Source organism: Megalops cyprinoides, chromosome 11 (genome assembly GCF_013368585.1).
Source record: "Megalops cyprinoides isolate fMegCyp1 chromosome 11, fMegCyp1.pri, whole genome shotgun sequence".
NCBI classification, from domain to species: domain Eukaryota; kingdom Metazoa; phylum Chordata; class Actinopteri; order Elopiformes; family Megalopidae; genus Megalops; species Megalops cyprinoides.
The window spans coordinates 22,161,972-22,179,407 of NC_050593.1; the positions used below are offsets into that span (position 1 = coordinate 22,161,972).

The 17,436-nt window shown below is 39.2% G+C and overlaps 1 protein-coding gene and 3 non-coding genes across 4 annotated transcripts; all 4 read left to right on the plus strand.

Moving 5' to 3' along the window:
• The first annotated feature begins 10,552 nt into the window (after positions 1 to 10,552).
• On the plus strand, positions 10,553 to 13,869 carry tpt1 (tumor protein, translationally-controlled 1). The gene is made up of 6 exons (XM_036540535.1): positions 10,553 to 10,665; positions 11,532 to 11,605; positions 12,038 to 12,222; positions 12,666 to 12,771; positions 12,959 to 13,075; positions 13,451 to 13,869. Exons 1-6 carry the CDS (start codon positions 10,638 to 10,640, stop codon positions 13,451 to 13,453), a joined length of 513 nt encoding a protein of 170 aa, XP_036396428.1. The 5' UTR covers positions 10,553 to 10,637; the 3' UTR covers positions 13,454 to 13,869.
• On the plus strand, positions 12,261 to 12,393 carry LOC118786339. The gene has a single exon (XR_005005333.1). It is a non-coding gene; the product is annotated as a small nucleolar RNA SNORA31 (small nucleolar RNA).
• LOC118786337 lies at positions 12,821 to 12,891 on the plus strand. Its single transcript, XR_005005331.1, has one exon. It is a non-coding gene; the product is annotated as a small nucleolar RNA SNORD58 (small nucleolar RNA).
• LOC118786338 lies at positions 13,172 to 13,299 on the plus strand. Its single transcript, XR_005005332.1, has one exon. It is a non-coding gene; the product is annotated as a small nucleolar RNA SNORA31 (small nucleolar RNA).
• Positions 13,870 to 17,436: the final 3,567 nt, after the last annotated feature.

The following is a 17,436-nucleotide window of genomic DNA, read 5'->3' on the forward strand; positions in this document are numbered from 1 at the left end:
ACTTGTTTCCGTGACTTCTCCCCGTTTATGATGTCACTCAGGCAGAGCATCATCATCAGAGAAATATTTGGCCCACAAAAAAAAGTTCTTCAATATATATGAACTTTAAGATCATATATCACTACTATCTCCTGCAAATACTGTCACAGTTAGCTTTTGCTGGCAATAACAAAGCAACTCAACAAACAATTGCAGCTCAAAAATTTTCCCCAGCAGTAAATATTCACTCCATATGTTCAGATTATATAGTCATGATCATTCACTTCATTTCCTAAAAATCTATTTGCCAAAGTGGAAAGAAAAAACATCTTGATTAGTTACATTTACATTACATTTACATTTACATGTATTCATTTGGCAGACGTTTTTATCCAAAGCAACTTACAAATGAGGTACAATACAACACAAGCGAACAACCATACAGATTAGTTGCTTCTTGAACTGCACAATATATGGTAGAATAGTTAGCAGGTGTACATACTGTACATGGATGTAATCATGGCAATGTTTTATGCTCCCCTGACAGTCAGTACAAAAAGCCAAGGGAAACTTTTTAGTAATTATGACCAAAAAAAATGTCATGACTATCACAAGGTCAAAGGGAAAAAGATACCTTGAGGCTGAAGGCAAGAATGTCTATATCTAAAGTCATCAGGCTTGAACCACTTTATTAAAGGAAAAAAAAGAAGTGATCATTCCAGTGCCGTTATGCACAACATACATGGTATTAGGGGTTAAGCAGGGGGAGCAGGAGGGATTAAAGAGAAGAAAATTTTGCATCGCTGAAAGAGAAACTTATACCAGGTAAATAATGGCTCAATTCAACTCTCCCTCCACTGCAAGCAATTTGATAATAGTCTAGATTACAGCTGTTTATGGCTAGATTAGTCAAAAGACATAAATATGACCTGACACTGTCGGGACACCAGGGCATCACAACAGATGGAGACACCATGGTAGTTATATGCCATGCGTGAGCTGAGCTGCCCAATATTCTGGTGAATACAGAAAAAAATTGCATCTGACATATGACATATGTCCTGTTACTGATGTCTAAGTAGTGTCATACAGAGCAGACATGTGAAAGGGGACAAAGCAACCATCCCCCGGTTAGATTACAGAGACGGATGTTCAGAACTTCTTTGGCTGTCCTTCCCAGACAACGTAAAAAACCCTGTCCGTTATTTCCAAACGAGTCCCTGGCTCAGGGCCTGCCACAAATTCCACAACTTCCAGACAACTCCAACTTTATTTTCAGGGAAAACGGCATCGGACCTCTCACATGACATTCCCAAATAAGGCGCTGAGAACCAGGGGGGCCCTGATTGCTCCATATGACTCAATGATCAAGGAATTATAACAGTATGAGCTGCCACAGAGCCAGTGGAGGAAAACAACCCGCTTCCCTTGAGAATTTTGACATGCAGATCGGGCAGAGTAGGCAAGACTCACTGTGCACTCTTAGTCTGGTGCCTGGGTGAGTTCACAAATGATGGGACTCATGTTATCCTAACTATTAAATACACATAAACGCAATCCATTAAAATTATACATATCTGTGACTGTTGAAATGCTCGTCAACCAACTCACAGAGACGTGGCATTGACATTATAGCATAACTTTAACATATGCACACATAATAATAACCTTTCTCTCTCTCATGTATATATGAGACATCATTCCAACAAACCATGAGGTAGCAGTTTATATAGTTATACTGCTCCTCACAGTTAATTAAGCCCATAAATTACACACCATTTGGCAACTCTTTAATAAAATCTAATTACTGATCATGTTCATTGTGTGAAAAACAGATGCTGCTGTCTGAGGAAAGGTGATATGTCAACAATATGACAACAGAGACACAACGGGCTCAGTGCCCGGCTGTGGAGCAGAAAAAAGCTGGCGTAGCCTTTATCTAATGCTGGCGTAGCCTTTATCCACAGCCTATGCCAAAGCAGACTGTCACTGTGGCCATTCAATAACCTGAGCACATCTCTGCAATATGCTCCCATAGTCCATTTCTTCACATCTTGCAATGTTCCATGCACCAGCAGGGGTCGCTGTAAATAGCTATTTCAGTAAATATACCACTACTCAGGGAACAATTATCTCTACCCTGAAATAATGACAATGTGATCCCAGTAAATGAAGCCGTGAATCTCCATTTTAATCTCACTTTATGTTTTGGTTTTTATCATAATGATTACCCCAGTGAGATATTTCTGCTATAAAATAAATTAAACATGCATACAGTAGCTGCCACAGTGTCAGTGGCTATGATCCCTGCAAAAGCAGAATGTGAGATTGTGACGTGGATGTCCTGGATTCTGCTTAATGTTTTTTTTTATTATTATTTTTGGGAGGGTTTTTCGGCTAGAAAGCAGCTGAACCTCGCTCATCTCCCCTCAATCCTCACGGGCTGGTCTGTGTTAGTGATGTCCCCACACAGAGCAAGGGCACATTTTCAGCAGTCCTGTGTGCTGCAGCCTCCCCTGACCATAGATACAGTTACTGCAGCACCGAGACACTCATTTCCCAATAGCATATTTTTTTTAACTTGCCAGATAGAACCTAATAATTGGAAAGCTCTAAGTCTAACAAGAGCCAAATGTTATGATAGCAGTTCATTTCTCATGACAGATCTTTGGCAAGTGGTACGCTGGGTTCATTGTTCAGAGGCTGACTTGTTATCAGCAGGGAACTTGACTCTTTATGACATAAAGCTGAATGTCAGGGACTGTTCCAATGTGCAGGGGCTGCTCTCCCATGTAACCATGTGTGGGAGTTAAGAACTCCATCTCTCCAAATACAACAGGTCCACATACTGCATAAGGCTGCAGTGCATGCCGGGCTTCATGGTCTCCTAATTGACAGAGAACTGGTGGACTGCAAAATAGATAAAATAGCTGTTAGAATTTGATGATTCTACCATGAATTTTCATTGCAAATGTTCATACATGCACCTCAAACTACAAAATAAAAAGCAACAGAAACCACTAGTCAATGAACATGCTTTGACAATTGAGCTACCTCATAACATTAGGGTATAACCTCACACATTAGTGGTATGGCCTGAAGCAGGCTGTAAGGTCACAGGTAGGAGTGATGTCCTTCAGTATAACATGCGTAATGAATCCTTAACAAAGTCAAAGGAGTGAATTAATTAAACCTGACCCCAGGTGCACAGAGGAAAAGCAGCAGACAACAAAGTTCACATGACCGATCAGTCTTGTGTTTTTAAGGACCAAGGCGACCCTCAGTGCCAGCAGGAAAGAGCACTCTAGCACTGTGACTGGGACAGTACAGTACTGGAGGACTTGGGCCTACACCTCAGAGTAGGCTCACACAGAGTTGGAACCGTACTGAGCATTCTCGTATGGCGTCCGGTCACATTCATGGCGCAAAGGACACATCTGGCCTCACAGCAAGTTGGGTGAGGTTCACACAATGGATCCTTTCTTCTACAGCCTCTTTTGTGCTGGTGGACCACAAACTGACCATCATTCACTTCGTCTGACAGCTTTGTGAAAACAATGGAATTCAATCAGGTTTAATTATCCTGAACTTGAGGGTGGCGAGGAGTACAAAACTCAAACTGTAATTGTTTATCAAAATGAAAAAACCAGGCATGGCGCGGTTTCCAGAGGGCTAAATGTCTGAACCAGAGAAACTGGAAAAGACAGCCATCTGCCTAATCACAGTACTTTGGTTCTTAAAGTGTTGTGTATGAGAATGAAGTTACTTATTCAGAAAGCTGTAACATAATTTTTTTTAATGAACTACATCAGGAGGCAAATCAGTGAGTGACTACTTTATGCACTCATTGTGTCCATTATTATGATGTTATAAAAACTCAGAAAATACAGAACACACAAAATCAACAAATCAAAATAAATCAAAGGCCAGACAACATTAGAGTATATTCAATCAGAACATGAGCACACTGAGAAACGTAAACACATCTTATCTTATTATCTAATCATATTAATGTGTGACTATATAATGTAATTACATGTTGCTGGGATAAACAGCACAATGTGTAGGACCTGGGTTCTCTCTTGATTCAGTCACAATTACATTTAATGCATCACCTGGAGGGGCTATGCATTAAATGTAGTTGTGACTGATTTCAAACACAAAGCTCCAGGTAATTAGTTCTCAACTGAGAGCATTATTTTCAACTGGAAATAGTAGCCTGTCAGATTTAATGTACCCTTTTCCTCAAATAATACCCAGTCTTTGCCCATTTTAATTAGCAGAAATTGTTTCTGAAACATTAATTAGATTTACACTTTCAAAGAACCCTCAGGCCCATGGTTTAGACCTGAACTTTAAAATATTAATATTCCAATTAAATGTTCTCAAATGAACGTCATAAATATCATTTGACAATATTATTACTGGTTGATTTAATGCCCAAACTGTCTATTTATATTAAGTGCTACTGACTTTATTTTCAATTTAAAGCTATCTGTGAGTTCATAGCAAGAGGTTTCACAGGTGGCCCTTATGGACTGGAAACTCAAGGCCAGGAGGAAGCACTCACACTGTCCACCCAACCAGCGGTGGGGTTGTTCACCACCAACCCCTTCTATTACATTGCATTGTTTATTTACTTAACATGCAAAGCCATCCATGGAGTCACAGTATTAGAACTACTGCATGACTAAGTTTCAATAGTTGGCCAGACAAGGTGCAAGCTAGCTGGTTTTCAGCTTGACATATACTGAGGCAGTTCCAGAGGAGAATCTTTATGACAGGTGTATAAGCTGCATCAGAAGTATGATTTTAATCTGTAACCCCCTGATTTGAAGCCCATGTCTATAGACAGGAACTCCTGCCAAAATCTACAATTTGATTGGCATACTGTATCATGAATATGAAATATTGCCTTGGCAACTAAGAATAACACTTCCAAATTACAGTAGGCATAGAGCTGGAGCCCCTACTGCCTGATGATGACCTGATACTAAGGCAGCTTTGAGCTTTTGCAGTTAGTTATTATCAGATTATCAGACATTTTATGCACTCAAAGTATATTTGTATCCAGCGTGGGTTCTTTAAGTAGTGTAAGTAGACACTTGCCTGCAGGGAAACAGGCCTTTAGAAAAAAAAAAAACATACACTTTTTCAAATTAATGCAGGTCCACTTACAGTATATTGTCAACCCTGGGATAACTGAACTTTGGAAACATGGGGTAGTCCCTAACCTGTCAAGTCTCAGTTTGGTGGAGCAGTGCTCATTTAGTTCCAAAATTTAGAAAAATACACTGGCCCTGTTAGCCATAGTGTCCCATTATCTTGTAAAATGAAATTGTTATCTAATAGGATGATTTTTCTGGCTGGTTTTCTGGCCATCCTTAACAAACTAGATCTTGACATGCTAACTAGCCAGACACATTTATTCAAACTTTAGTTTCAAAGACACCTAATCTTAATTCCAGGGTTTGGAACTGTAAAAATAGTGAGACATGTTTCAATCCATTATTCTACCAGTATAATTGCACTGGCCATTTTAAGCCATTTCCTGTGGCACCCCTCAGTCACTCATTTGCATATATAATACACCACTGAAGAGACACAAACGATAGCCAATGAAATAGCAGTCGTTTTCACAAAGCGCAGTATCAAGAGGCACACGATAATTACATCAGTAATAGAAGATGCTGAGATGCTGGTAATTCAGAGATTTGATTGCTTTTATTGTTATCTCCTCAGGCCCTGTGGATGTGCAGTATTGTATTATGAAACATCTGGAAATATGTTACTTGGTGGATTTGCCTCCTCTTAATTCCTCTTCCTCTTCTTCTTTGAAAGAGATAGAGAGACAGAGATCTTTAACTTACACTGAAACCAAAAGTCTCATTAGCATGAGCTTATACTGAATGTCAAACTGATTTACTTATAATTATTTATGTCATCCCAGCAGTCCATAAGCTTTCATTAGCTTTGACCCACAAAGAAGTCATCCTAACAGTATGTATCAAACATTGCATTATTAACATGTTTTGATATAAATTTAAAATGTTGCACATTTATCAATACACAAACACACACACACATACACACACTTAAGCATTTCACTGCACATTACATTGTAACACATTTATAGAAGCAGGAGGATATTTGAGATACAAATAGAATATTGTGATTTTGTGTGAGAGTATTCTTTTAGTTAGGTTTAGTGGTTGAAGCTAGGCTACAAACCTCCCCTGGTGCGTGTGAGTGTGTTTGTGTGTGTGTGTGTGTGTGTGTGTGTGTGTGTGTGTTTGTGTGTTGTGTTTGTGTGTATCCTCCTGCATCTATAAATGGAAGATAAATTCTATACATTTTTACACTGCCGTGACACTGAATTAGTTACACTGAGGATAGTATATAAACTCTAAGCTCATGTGTGTTGACATCTGAGCATGTGTTTTTTTTCTTCTGACCTACTGATAGTTTCAAAGTGTGGGGCTGAGGTCTGAGTGCCTTTTCAGCTGGCACCACACAGCAGGCAACGAAAAAGTAAAAGCAAGAAACATGGAAATAACACCTCTGATTCATATGAATGTTATGAGTGTTACAAACAGGCCTACTGTGTGTTTCTGCAGATCAAATTCAGCCCCATAATCACCCCCATAATTACCCATCAGCAGCTGATTACTTTTTATTTTATAGTGCCTACTACAGTAACATAACCTCAGCACACCTCATATTAAATGATTAAAATTTACATTTAAAATAACAAAGGTATCAGGTTACATTACATAATCATATTAGGGATCAGTGATTGTTTTTTTTTCCTTTTAATTATCTTGTTGTTATTATAATTAAAACTGAATAATCTAATCATGTGAATGGCACAAAGCGGAGTCAGCACATTAGAAGCAATCAGGTAAAAAGCAAGGGGATGCTAATCGGTGAGCCTTATGGTTTTAGGCATGCTTGTTAATTGTCTAAAACAATCAAAAAAGGCTTGTGATGTTTATTAGATAAAGGCTAATTCTCTGGCTCCCTGTTTGCGGCTCATTGGCCACCACTGCCAACCTTCCATTTTATGAGTTTGGGAATTTTACAGCACTAAGGAAATCACTGCCATTTTAATAATCTTTGCTTTGTTGCAATATTTTATCATGGATTATAAATTTCTCATTTGTCAATTTATCATTTTATGAAGCCAGATCAGGTAGGGCAGGGAGCACATAGCACATTGTACATGTGTTGGTTTGCACTAAGAAATGGCTCTTGTAAAGTAACATTTGTGGAGGACAAAGGACAGAATGTAATGGGATGAGAGGTATTCACATATGATATAAATCACCTCCATTAGTCCAATGGCCATGGGTATCTATGGGCAAAGCTTCCCAAAACCACAAATGGCAGAGGGACAATCTGCAACTGGGAGGCAAGATAGACACCTCTGTACACTGCTGTTCCACACTGCCATCTGCTGTGGAGAAAGTGCAATAGCGGTCTAGCTGGAGGCAGGTGGAAAAGCTTATCAATCACAGGGACACAGTGCACAATAATTCAAGCCCTTTTCTTCAAATAATGAAAATTGGAAATGAGAAAAGTTAGCACTCATTAGTAATACTCCCCTAAGCTAGAGGTATTAAATGAGTTGAGCAATACAAGCCTTTGTCCGCTGTCAAACGCTTCCCATGACAAACAGAGCCATTAGTATCATTGGAATTGGTCGGGGGTAGCCAGGAGCATGTATCCTACCCAATGGATGAAAACATCTTGCCTGCAAATATACTTAAAATTCCAATTGGTAGGGAGGAAAAGGTAGAGAGAATTTAGAGAAACATGTAAGTCTTCATACAGATCACAGAATTATCAGGGTCATATGGACACAGTTGACCGCAGTCACCTACTGGGCAAGGTCTAATTCAAGACCTAAAACAAAAAAAACAATATGCTATTGAGAACATGCATCTAAGTGCATCCATGATTTGTCGATCAATCGATTTTAACAGAATCCATGTTTGGCTCAGTACGATATGCTTTGTCTCTGAGCTCTTCATCTACCATTGTTTTAAGGTGTTGAATTTCAGTAACCAGCTGTTCACACTTTAAGCATTTTTGGATTCTTGTCCCAAGAGCAACTGATCGATTAATCATTCAAGTAAGCAAATACAGTTGCTTTTAAGTCTGGAGCACATTATATGCACAAATGTATTATTTCCTCATGATACAAATATTTATTACTGACATTATATGGCTTTAGTGGATAAATAAACATAATTAGGACCTGAACCCTGAGATTTTTGGAAGTCTTGTGCCAACAGAGATCACATGTGATTTGATCTTTTCATAGCATCTTATACCAGCTTCAAGTGCTAAGACAGAACACTGATCACACCCAGCTGGTATTATATTATCATTCATAATGGGGGAAACTTACAGGCATTTTGACAGAGAATTACTACTCCCCATTGCAGATTATCTATTGTAAGCCAGCATTTAATGTAAAGATTTCACGAAAAATGTACCCATCTTAGCCTACAAGACCTCAGTGATTGATGTCTGGAAATCTCCAATAAATCTCAGTTTATAATATATCATTATTATTATTATTATTATTATTAATCTATTATCACTCAATGTATAAAATGGTAAACCTAGGAAACAGACACATTGAAGCCTACAGAAATTTCCAGTAAATATATATGTTTATTTATAAAGGCATAAATAAAATCAATAAAAGTTGCATGCTCAAAAAAGGATCTAATTTCATCTCAGATCATGTACTCAAGGACGCTTTGAACTGCTGCTACTAACATCGGAGACTACTCCTGTGAGACTGCTGTTTCCAGGGTAATGCAGTGTTTGGGAAGTCTGGGCATCTGACCCATAAGAATGCTCCACCCTCAGTATTCATTTTACCCCAGTGAATGACACCTACCAAAAGAACTCCACTCAATAGGATGCCCCATCTCTACTAGAATCTTGCTCTGGCTCAACACAGTTGGTTGGCAAAGAGACAAGCTCTGAAGTGACTTAATACATTGCTGTGGTGGAACAACTTCCACAACATGATTAATGAGTGTCAGCATAAGGCCAGGACTTTTAACAGTCCACAATTCACATCATTGGTCAAGTGCCATAGAAGATGGGTGGCTCCCCCCTGTGGTAATAACCCACTGTGCAGGGGTGAGCACTCTTGGGAGTCTGCCTGAATGCACATATTTCTCAAAAACGTCTTTGGAATGTAATGAATCATAAAGCACTAAAATTTTCATGAGAATGATTTGCATTTTTTCCTATTTGAACACAACTGAACATACTTACAAAGGGATAGTTTATTTGTATACTCTTTTGGAACAAAAGTCCTGAAATAAAGAAACTGTGGATCTACCACAATGGAGTGCTGTATTGTAGCTTCAGGTCACAAATCCCTTACTTTACCCACAAGAAATCTGGTTGTCAAAACATTACTCATTCTGTATATATATATATATATATATATATATATAATGTGCGTGTGCTAGTTGTTTTCCCTTGAAAATCTCCTCAGATACAGTATACAGTTTTCTTGATAGTTATCAAGAAAGAACAGTTTTCATGTGCAAAGTGGTTTTTAGATAATTGCGACACTGTGGCGGTAAATGTGCCTTTGTTTATTTTGGTAAACTGTGTTTATTAAATTTTGAATGTTTACAGAGAAACACGAGTCAAATAACTGCTTTCGCTGTCTCATTAATAAAAGACTGATCAAACTCAGGACAACTAAAAAGTAAAAAAAAAAGTAAATATCCAGCTGTATAAATGGATAACATTGTTAAGAACTGTAACCTATGTAAGTCGCTTTGGATAAAAGCGTCTGCTAAATGAATAAATGTAAATGTAAATGTAAAACACTTATGAGTAAAAACGGTCAGAAATTATTCCACAGAGACCTCCAGTGGTATCACAGGGTACTACAATAATGTCGTGCGTGTGTAATGTGTATCCATTCAGAAAAAACACTGGTTTCTGAAAATAGTTTTTAAAAAATAAACTGCATGACAGTAATTCGACGAGGGAAAAACACTTAAGAGTGAGAAACATGTTTGACAAAGGAGTGAAAGTAAGTTTTATCAAGGGAAAACGAATATCATGGGTTAATAGACACATAATAGGCCTAATGTGTAATGCATTTGTTAAAAGTAGAATTCTAGGAGCCTTACTTCAACCCCCTCCAGATGTCTATGAACTGCACCTTACCCTTTCTAAATATCGGAGTGAACAGATGACATTACTAAGATGCATTTTAACAGAAAAAGCACGAAAAAAACGTGGAAATAATCTACATTCAAAGTAAGAGTTGTTGGAGAACAAATATAGAATATCTGAGGCATCTTCACGCACATCATTAGCACAAAAGTAACTATTAATCTCAAATATTTGATGTTAAATTTGTCATTTTAAAGTCTCATCCCCAAGCAAGCAGTTTATTACCGTTGAAAATAAGCACGGGCACTCTGTGCATAGGTTCCGCAGGGGGGCACATTTGTTTCATGAATGGGTGAGCGATTTCGAGTTGACGTCAGCACGTCTTCAGTATGTAAGTTGGGAGAAGTGCAGAATCGCTCCTTTTTACCGAGTCCGCTAACGGGTGGGGAGCAGCAGCCATTTTTGCATCATCTCCTTAAACACAATCCAACAAAATGATTATCTATAAGGATATCATCAGCGGTAAGAACATACTTCAGCTCATACGCACTCCTTTTCATACCATCATTTCTGGACTATTTTTGGTACACAATATGTTTAATAAATATTATAAGGCTTTTTTCCTGCAAGTGTTTGCTGAGGCCTAGATGAATAGGCTTGTACACCCGTATGTTACCCAGTTCATGTGTTCTTAACTGTGTGATGGAGGAAAAGCACATTTATCTTAATGTGACGTAGGAGGTCATTTTATTCCAGTTATTTAATCGAACTACATGTTTGATACGCTGTTGAAATGTTATTTGAAACACTCGGTAGCGAGCTGTAAAAATGCCGGCGCCTCTCAGGCCTTGTAATTTAGTTCGTTCATTACCGATGGACTAGCGGTTTCAAGCCAGCTAAGTTGCAGCTAACTGTTCTGCTCTACCTTTACAGTTGGAATTCAGTATTGGCGTAATTATGCGAGTTGTAGACATATGATATACTGTTTACCTAACTAATACGCCATGCTGTTTTATTGTGTGCGAAATGGAGTTAACATTAGCAGCCCGGCTAGGCTAACTACTGATTGGCCAACTAACGGTAACTAACGAGGTAGCAAGTTGCCTGCCTAAAAAAAGGACCTGGGTTGTTCAATATTCTGCTATTTCAGCATTATGTTAGGTTAGGCCTTTAATGGCGACCTTGATGCTGGTTTAAAGTCGCGTGTGGGGGGATGTGTAGAAGCCTAATAAGTTCTCAAATAACAATAAATGGTGAACGAGGTGAAAGCGGTTAGCTTGGTTTTAACATTTCAGAAGCGCTTTGGAAAGTTTTGATGACGTTGTTACGGCGGCATCTAGCCACCTAGCGGCTACATCTTTACAACCATATGTTCTTTTGTTTTACAGGAGATGAAATGTTCTCGGACATTTACAAAATAATAGAAACTCCAAGTGGGATGTTGATAGAAGTTGAGGGGAAGGTAAGTTTTTCTTCGGTATTCAGTGCACGTTGTCGTGACACATCAGTCTAAACGTGGCACTATAGAAACGGCGGGGTGTGGGGTTGGACCGAGTGAGTCACTCGTTTTAAGTGCATGAATTACTATCAGCTTCATGTACCGCTTGTGACTGACGTAAGGAAGTCGTCAGCATGACGACTTTGAGGACTTGCTTGTTAGAACCATGGCAGCTGTAAATTGAGTTTTTTTTTTGTTTTTTTGAAAGCAATGTACTATTTCAGAAAAAAGGATTAGGATTTATTAGTACACGGTATCTTTGTGACACAGCAATCTATCACTTATGGCTGATTCATATTGCTAAACTGAAAAGATTGTTCGTGGGCTGTTAAAAGTTTGAGCGTTTGAAGGCGGTGATGCAAATGGTTGAGCATCCCTCTTCTCCCTTCCTCGCAGATTATCAGCAGGACAGAAGACATTGATGATTCCCTCATTGGTGGCAACGCTTCTGCTGAAACACAGGACGAGGGTTTTGAAGCAACCACACTCAGTGGTGTGGACATTGTTTTAAACCACAAGCTACATGAGACCTCTTTCTCTAAGGAGTCTTACAAAGTCTACATCAAAGACTACATGAAGGCGTGAGTGTCCCAGCATGGTGCCATCGCTTGCCCCCCTCTTGCATCTTTTGACAGCCCGAAGCTATGCCGTTGGCTACTCGGGTCTTTTGGAATGATGATGCAATATCAACATCTCCGCGCTTTCTGTTCGCTGTCATCGTGGCAACTCAGATTGAATAGGAGATAACATGATGCCTGCTAGTCTGTTTTGTCTGTCTTTAGCCTTACTTTGAGTGCACTCAAAATTAGACTGAAGTTCATGAACAGATTGTGGCCTGAAGCTAAAAGTGGATGGATACGTAACATTTGTATCAATGAAGAACCAAAGTAATTCCAATACGGAGGGTAAAGTGAATATTGATACTGAAGCTAGAGGTGAAACCCTTTCAGTTGTGGTTTTGTTGTGATCGTTGGTTAGGAACAGTTGTGGACTGTGTTTGATTCCCTTGGTTGCTTTGTCACAGAATCAAGACAAAGCTGGAGGAGACCAACCCTGACAGAGTGAAGCCCTTCATGGCTGGAGCATCAGCTGAGATCAAAAACATCATGGCGAACATAAAGAACTTCCAGGTGAGGGGGTAGCCAGCTCTGTATGACTCGTGTTAACTGCCAGCTAGATGTGCTGTGATGACGATCTTAGGACACCTTTGGAGGTCAAAGGCCTGTGAAACCAACATTGCTCTGAGCATGTCAAGGAGAATTCGTAACTGGCATGTCTCCACATTTGGCGTTTCTAATGCTTACTCTGCCCTGTCAGTTTTTCACAGGAGAAAGCATGAACCCAGAAGGTATAGTTGGTTTGTTAGACTTCCGTGAGGATGGCGTCACCCCCTATATGACTTTCTTCAAGGATGGCCTTGAGATTGAGAAATGCGTAAGTACTGCAGCACAGTAGCTCTGCACAAGTTGCTCACGCATTGTCTTGTGAGCTTAGGTCCTGTTTAGCACTTACAGAATCTGTGGTTCTCCCTGGCATCCACTGATAGACCTAAAGCAGGACCACCTTGGCTTTTGGGTTTGCACTCGGATGCAACATCCAATTTCCTTGCGCTTTCTGACTGTCAAGTGGCAGATTGGATTGAATTAAGGAAAACACGCTGACACGTTTATTCTTTTCACACATGATGTACTGGTCCAGTAAGTTAAGTAACACATTAACATGCCACTTTGCTGGTGTGTTTCTTGAGCTTGCCCTTTAATCCATCCAGGCATGAATGTTATGTAATAATTCCCTTCTTTTTGATTACAGTAACACACACACACACCCCAATCTTCATTGGCTGCTGCTTCCCAAGACTGGCTCAAGATCACGGACTGGACTTTGTCATTTGCTTTTTTGATTGGAATGACAGCATTATTTTAAACCTGTTTTTATATAATAAAACATTTTGGCTCACAAATTTCCATCAGTCTGTATGGCCTGCATTGCAGATACTGGATGCTGTCAGAAGACACTACTGTATTTGAGATTGATGGTGTGAAACTGCTGTGTAATGTTTTTCCGCAAGGACACTGCACTGTGTTGCTCCTTCAGTCCACTGTCGTGGCATCATGCGTTTGCTCTTCAGTTGTATCAGATGTAAAGCCTGCCCCCACCCAAAGGACTGTTCAGGATTACATGAAATGTAAATAATAGAATAAATCGCTGGACAACGATACCGTCTCCTATGTAGTGTCCCTTCTAGTATTTTGTGTTGAGCAACAGACAAGATGCAGCAGCTCCTCAAAGCTGACTTGTAAAAGACCTCACAAAGCAATCTGATTAACACCACTCTGCAGGCACCAGACGAAAGAAAAAAAATCAATCTCAAAATGGTGGGAAAAGTATCTAGCCAGTGTGAAATGATTGGGTGGTTGGTTTCCTGTACACTTGGTTTCAAAAATGAGCTTGGAGTCAGAAGTGGAATGTTTTGTCCATTTTCATTTTAGAAAATGGCAGCAATTTCTTTTGCAAAAATATTATTACAGCACATAAAATTTACTGCATTCAATGTTTGTAGTTCTTTTAATGGATACCTGTTAGCTTAGGTGCCTCAAACAGTGAATGTCTAATGTGAAAGTTCACCAAAACTGCTTAGTACAAAACTCCAGAAGGGGTTGGGATGTAAATTAACCAAGGTCATGTTACATTGCCGTCAGTGTGCTAAAGATTGACTCATCGATGCTAACATCTAAACTTGCTTCAGTGAGCAGATACTGTAGCCTTTTGTATTCCCCAAATTCCCCAAATTGATTAGATTGGACTTGGGATGTTCAGTGCAATTATACATGCTCTCTGGATATCCCATGTTTGAATGGCCGTTTTGGGACACTAACCTGATGGGAACCTTTGCTTTTTAGAGATGTAAGTGTTAATATGTGTTTCAGAAAAACTGGAACCCATTTCCTAGTGGTAGTGTTTGCTTACCTGGCCCCTGCATGCAAATTCAGAAACCTGCAATCTATCACATTAAGATGACAAGTTTCATGGATCTGGTAGCCCTGCAGTCAGGCTAGGAAAAGGATTTGGAGTGTCATGTTATTACCATGGCTAAAAATACACTGGTATTTTTAATCATACCCTAGCTCGGATGTCAGTCAAAATCCACACTAAAATGAGACTGAGAACCTCTCATTGTTGCAGCAGGTGCACTGTTCAAGTGCCAAATTAATCAGTTCTAACAGGTGACTATACACTAATTAAATCCTGTGCAGGGTAAAAAGAAATTGCTTAAGGACAAACTCCAGACAGTGCTCAGTACATAACTTGTCACTCTTCCACTTAACTGGTATAGACGACACACTTCAGTTGCTTTGAGTTACTCCTTTTCACATTTTCTTGTGGGTGCCCAATCTCATAATCTCCTGAGAGAAAATTAGAGGGAGATAAAGTGAATCATGACTCATGAATGAAGGTGATAAGGTCTCACTGCAAACTCAGTCTCATGTTAATCTGTGATTGTGAGAATATCAGTTTGCCGACCTAATAATTCTCCAAGAATTTTCAAGTGCTGGGTAACCACATTCGACAGCACAAATCCAATACTGGGTCTCCTCTGATTTCATATGGTCATGATTATCCCACATGCTTGAGATCTTGATGACCAATCAATGTACAAATCAAAGCACATCTTTATATTAACACAATGACATATCACATTAGGTGACATAATTTCATTGTTTGCTTATCTGTCCCCAATACATCATTACATGAATTAACGAAAGTAGTATTTGTGTGTTAAAGATGATACCATACATTAAGTATCTTTGTTTCTGTTTGTATGTGCATGTGTGTTTTCTCAGAAACATTGTAAGGAAGTAAATCTGGTCTTGTTTTGGCCATTTCCTTAAGAAAGAAAGCAAATTTTCAGGAAGTTTCCCACACATAAATTCACCCAGTTAGTTTTTTTGTGGACATCCAGCAGACTTTAATGTCCCAAGGCAATTTGGTTATAGCTATTGTCCTTCATTTACACAGTGGAGAAGTATTTGAAAAAAAAGGCAGCATCTTTTTCATTTTACCAAACGTAATTATGTAAAAAGATTATACTGTTGGTGTGTTTATGGGTTTCTGGTCAAGCCAAAAGACATTACTTGTAGTGAAACGGGAAAAAAAGCATAAACCATTAACCAAGCCCCTGTGTTTCTGCTATAGGATGAATGAGAATGTGCATCTGAGGTTGGCTTAAATATGTGACATATGGCTATTACAATTACTATTCAACACGTAGGTGTTAATGGGCCTGTCCATCAACACGCACATGATAACACCTACATGATGAATAGTAATGACTAACCAAGACCTCTCCCCCGAACATTCTTCCTACACAGGTGGACTGGCAGGTCACGTTCTGAATGCAGTGTTTATGGCTTTATTTTTCAAATCGGCGGAAAACCAGAATGGGCATATCATGTCACCTGATACCAAAAATGAAAAACACACTTCACTGGCCTTAAAGGATTGTAAGGAAGCTCACAAGTTTGAATTCTCTCCAGTTCAACTTATTGGCCACTAGGTGTCTGCTGTGGATTGAACTTTATATAGTACAGGTTTGCCAATATAGTCCTGTTCAGGTTTTTCCGCTGTTTGCTTGATGATTTAATCTCATATTATCAGTTAATCATATCAACCACCACTCTGAAGTTTGAAGAAAGATACATTTCTGAGGAGGGGTCCTAATTATAACAGTGATAACAGACTAATATATGACAGTAAAAACATATAATAACAGTAAATCCAAACACCTTATGGGCTGACTGGTACCCAGCTCAAACTACTTTAAGCAAATACACAAAATATTCATGTTGTTAACTGTATATTCTGTAAACATCTTTCATCTTTTTATTCTTCTTATTGTCGCTGGTGGTTCTTTCAGCAGGTCAGTGTGAATATGCTTTTGAGGGCACTGGTGTGGTTTCCCCATACCCCAGAGTATCCCCAGAGTGTTTTCAGAAGCACCGGCTCCTTACAGGTAGGGAACATAAGGGATCACATAGCCAATTAACTTCAGGTGTGGATGGTTCCGCGCCGTGGTGGATAAAGCCGGATGGGAAAATTATCCAGGACTAACACTAAGGTCAACACCCTCCCTCTTTCTATAAGTGCTGTCGGGTCTTTAATGATCACTGCAAGTCACGACATCAGTCCAGCGTCTCATAAGATATATGTCACCTCCTATAGTGCTATGTCCTGTTAGTGAACTGGTGCATTGTTTTTAGTGCACGGGGCCAATTACTGCCCAACCAACACTGGCTCCAGGCTTTCCCATGAGAAAACCTATACAGGTCCTACCTAAGTTGTTGTCGATTTTTGTGTTAATTTTTTTTTCCTTTAAAAGGCACATTCTGTCCCTCGTAATTTTTCAGAAATATTTGGACCATGCAAATAAAATAAGTTTTAGATGCAAATATCAGACACCAAGGCCATTTAAACTATATCGCCATGTAGCTCTGAACTGTGTACTGTAATGTAGACATATCCTATATGCAGACTATGGGTGAAAAGTACTGGGAATATTTCTGTGTATATGCAATTAAATACATGCCCATTCTCAGGTTTTTAAAGAAAATATGTGACAAGCAATCAGCCAGCTTGGTCACTTTGTAATGAATAGAAATTTCATACAATTGAAAATAGGTTTGATTGCATAAAACATTAAGATAAAGGTAGAACTCAGTAGTGTGTAGCAGCATAGAATTTGCTTGCATTGTGCCTGAACAACTTGTTATTTTGTGTCAGACAACACACTCATTTCA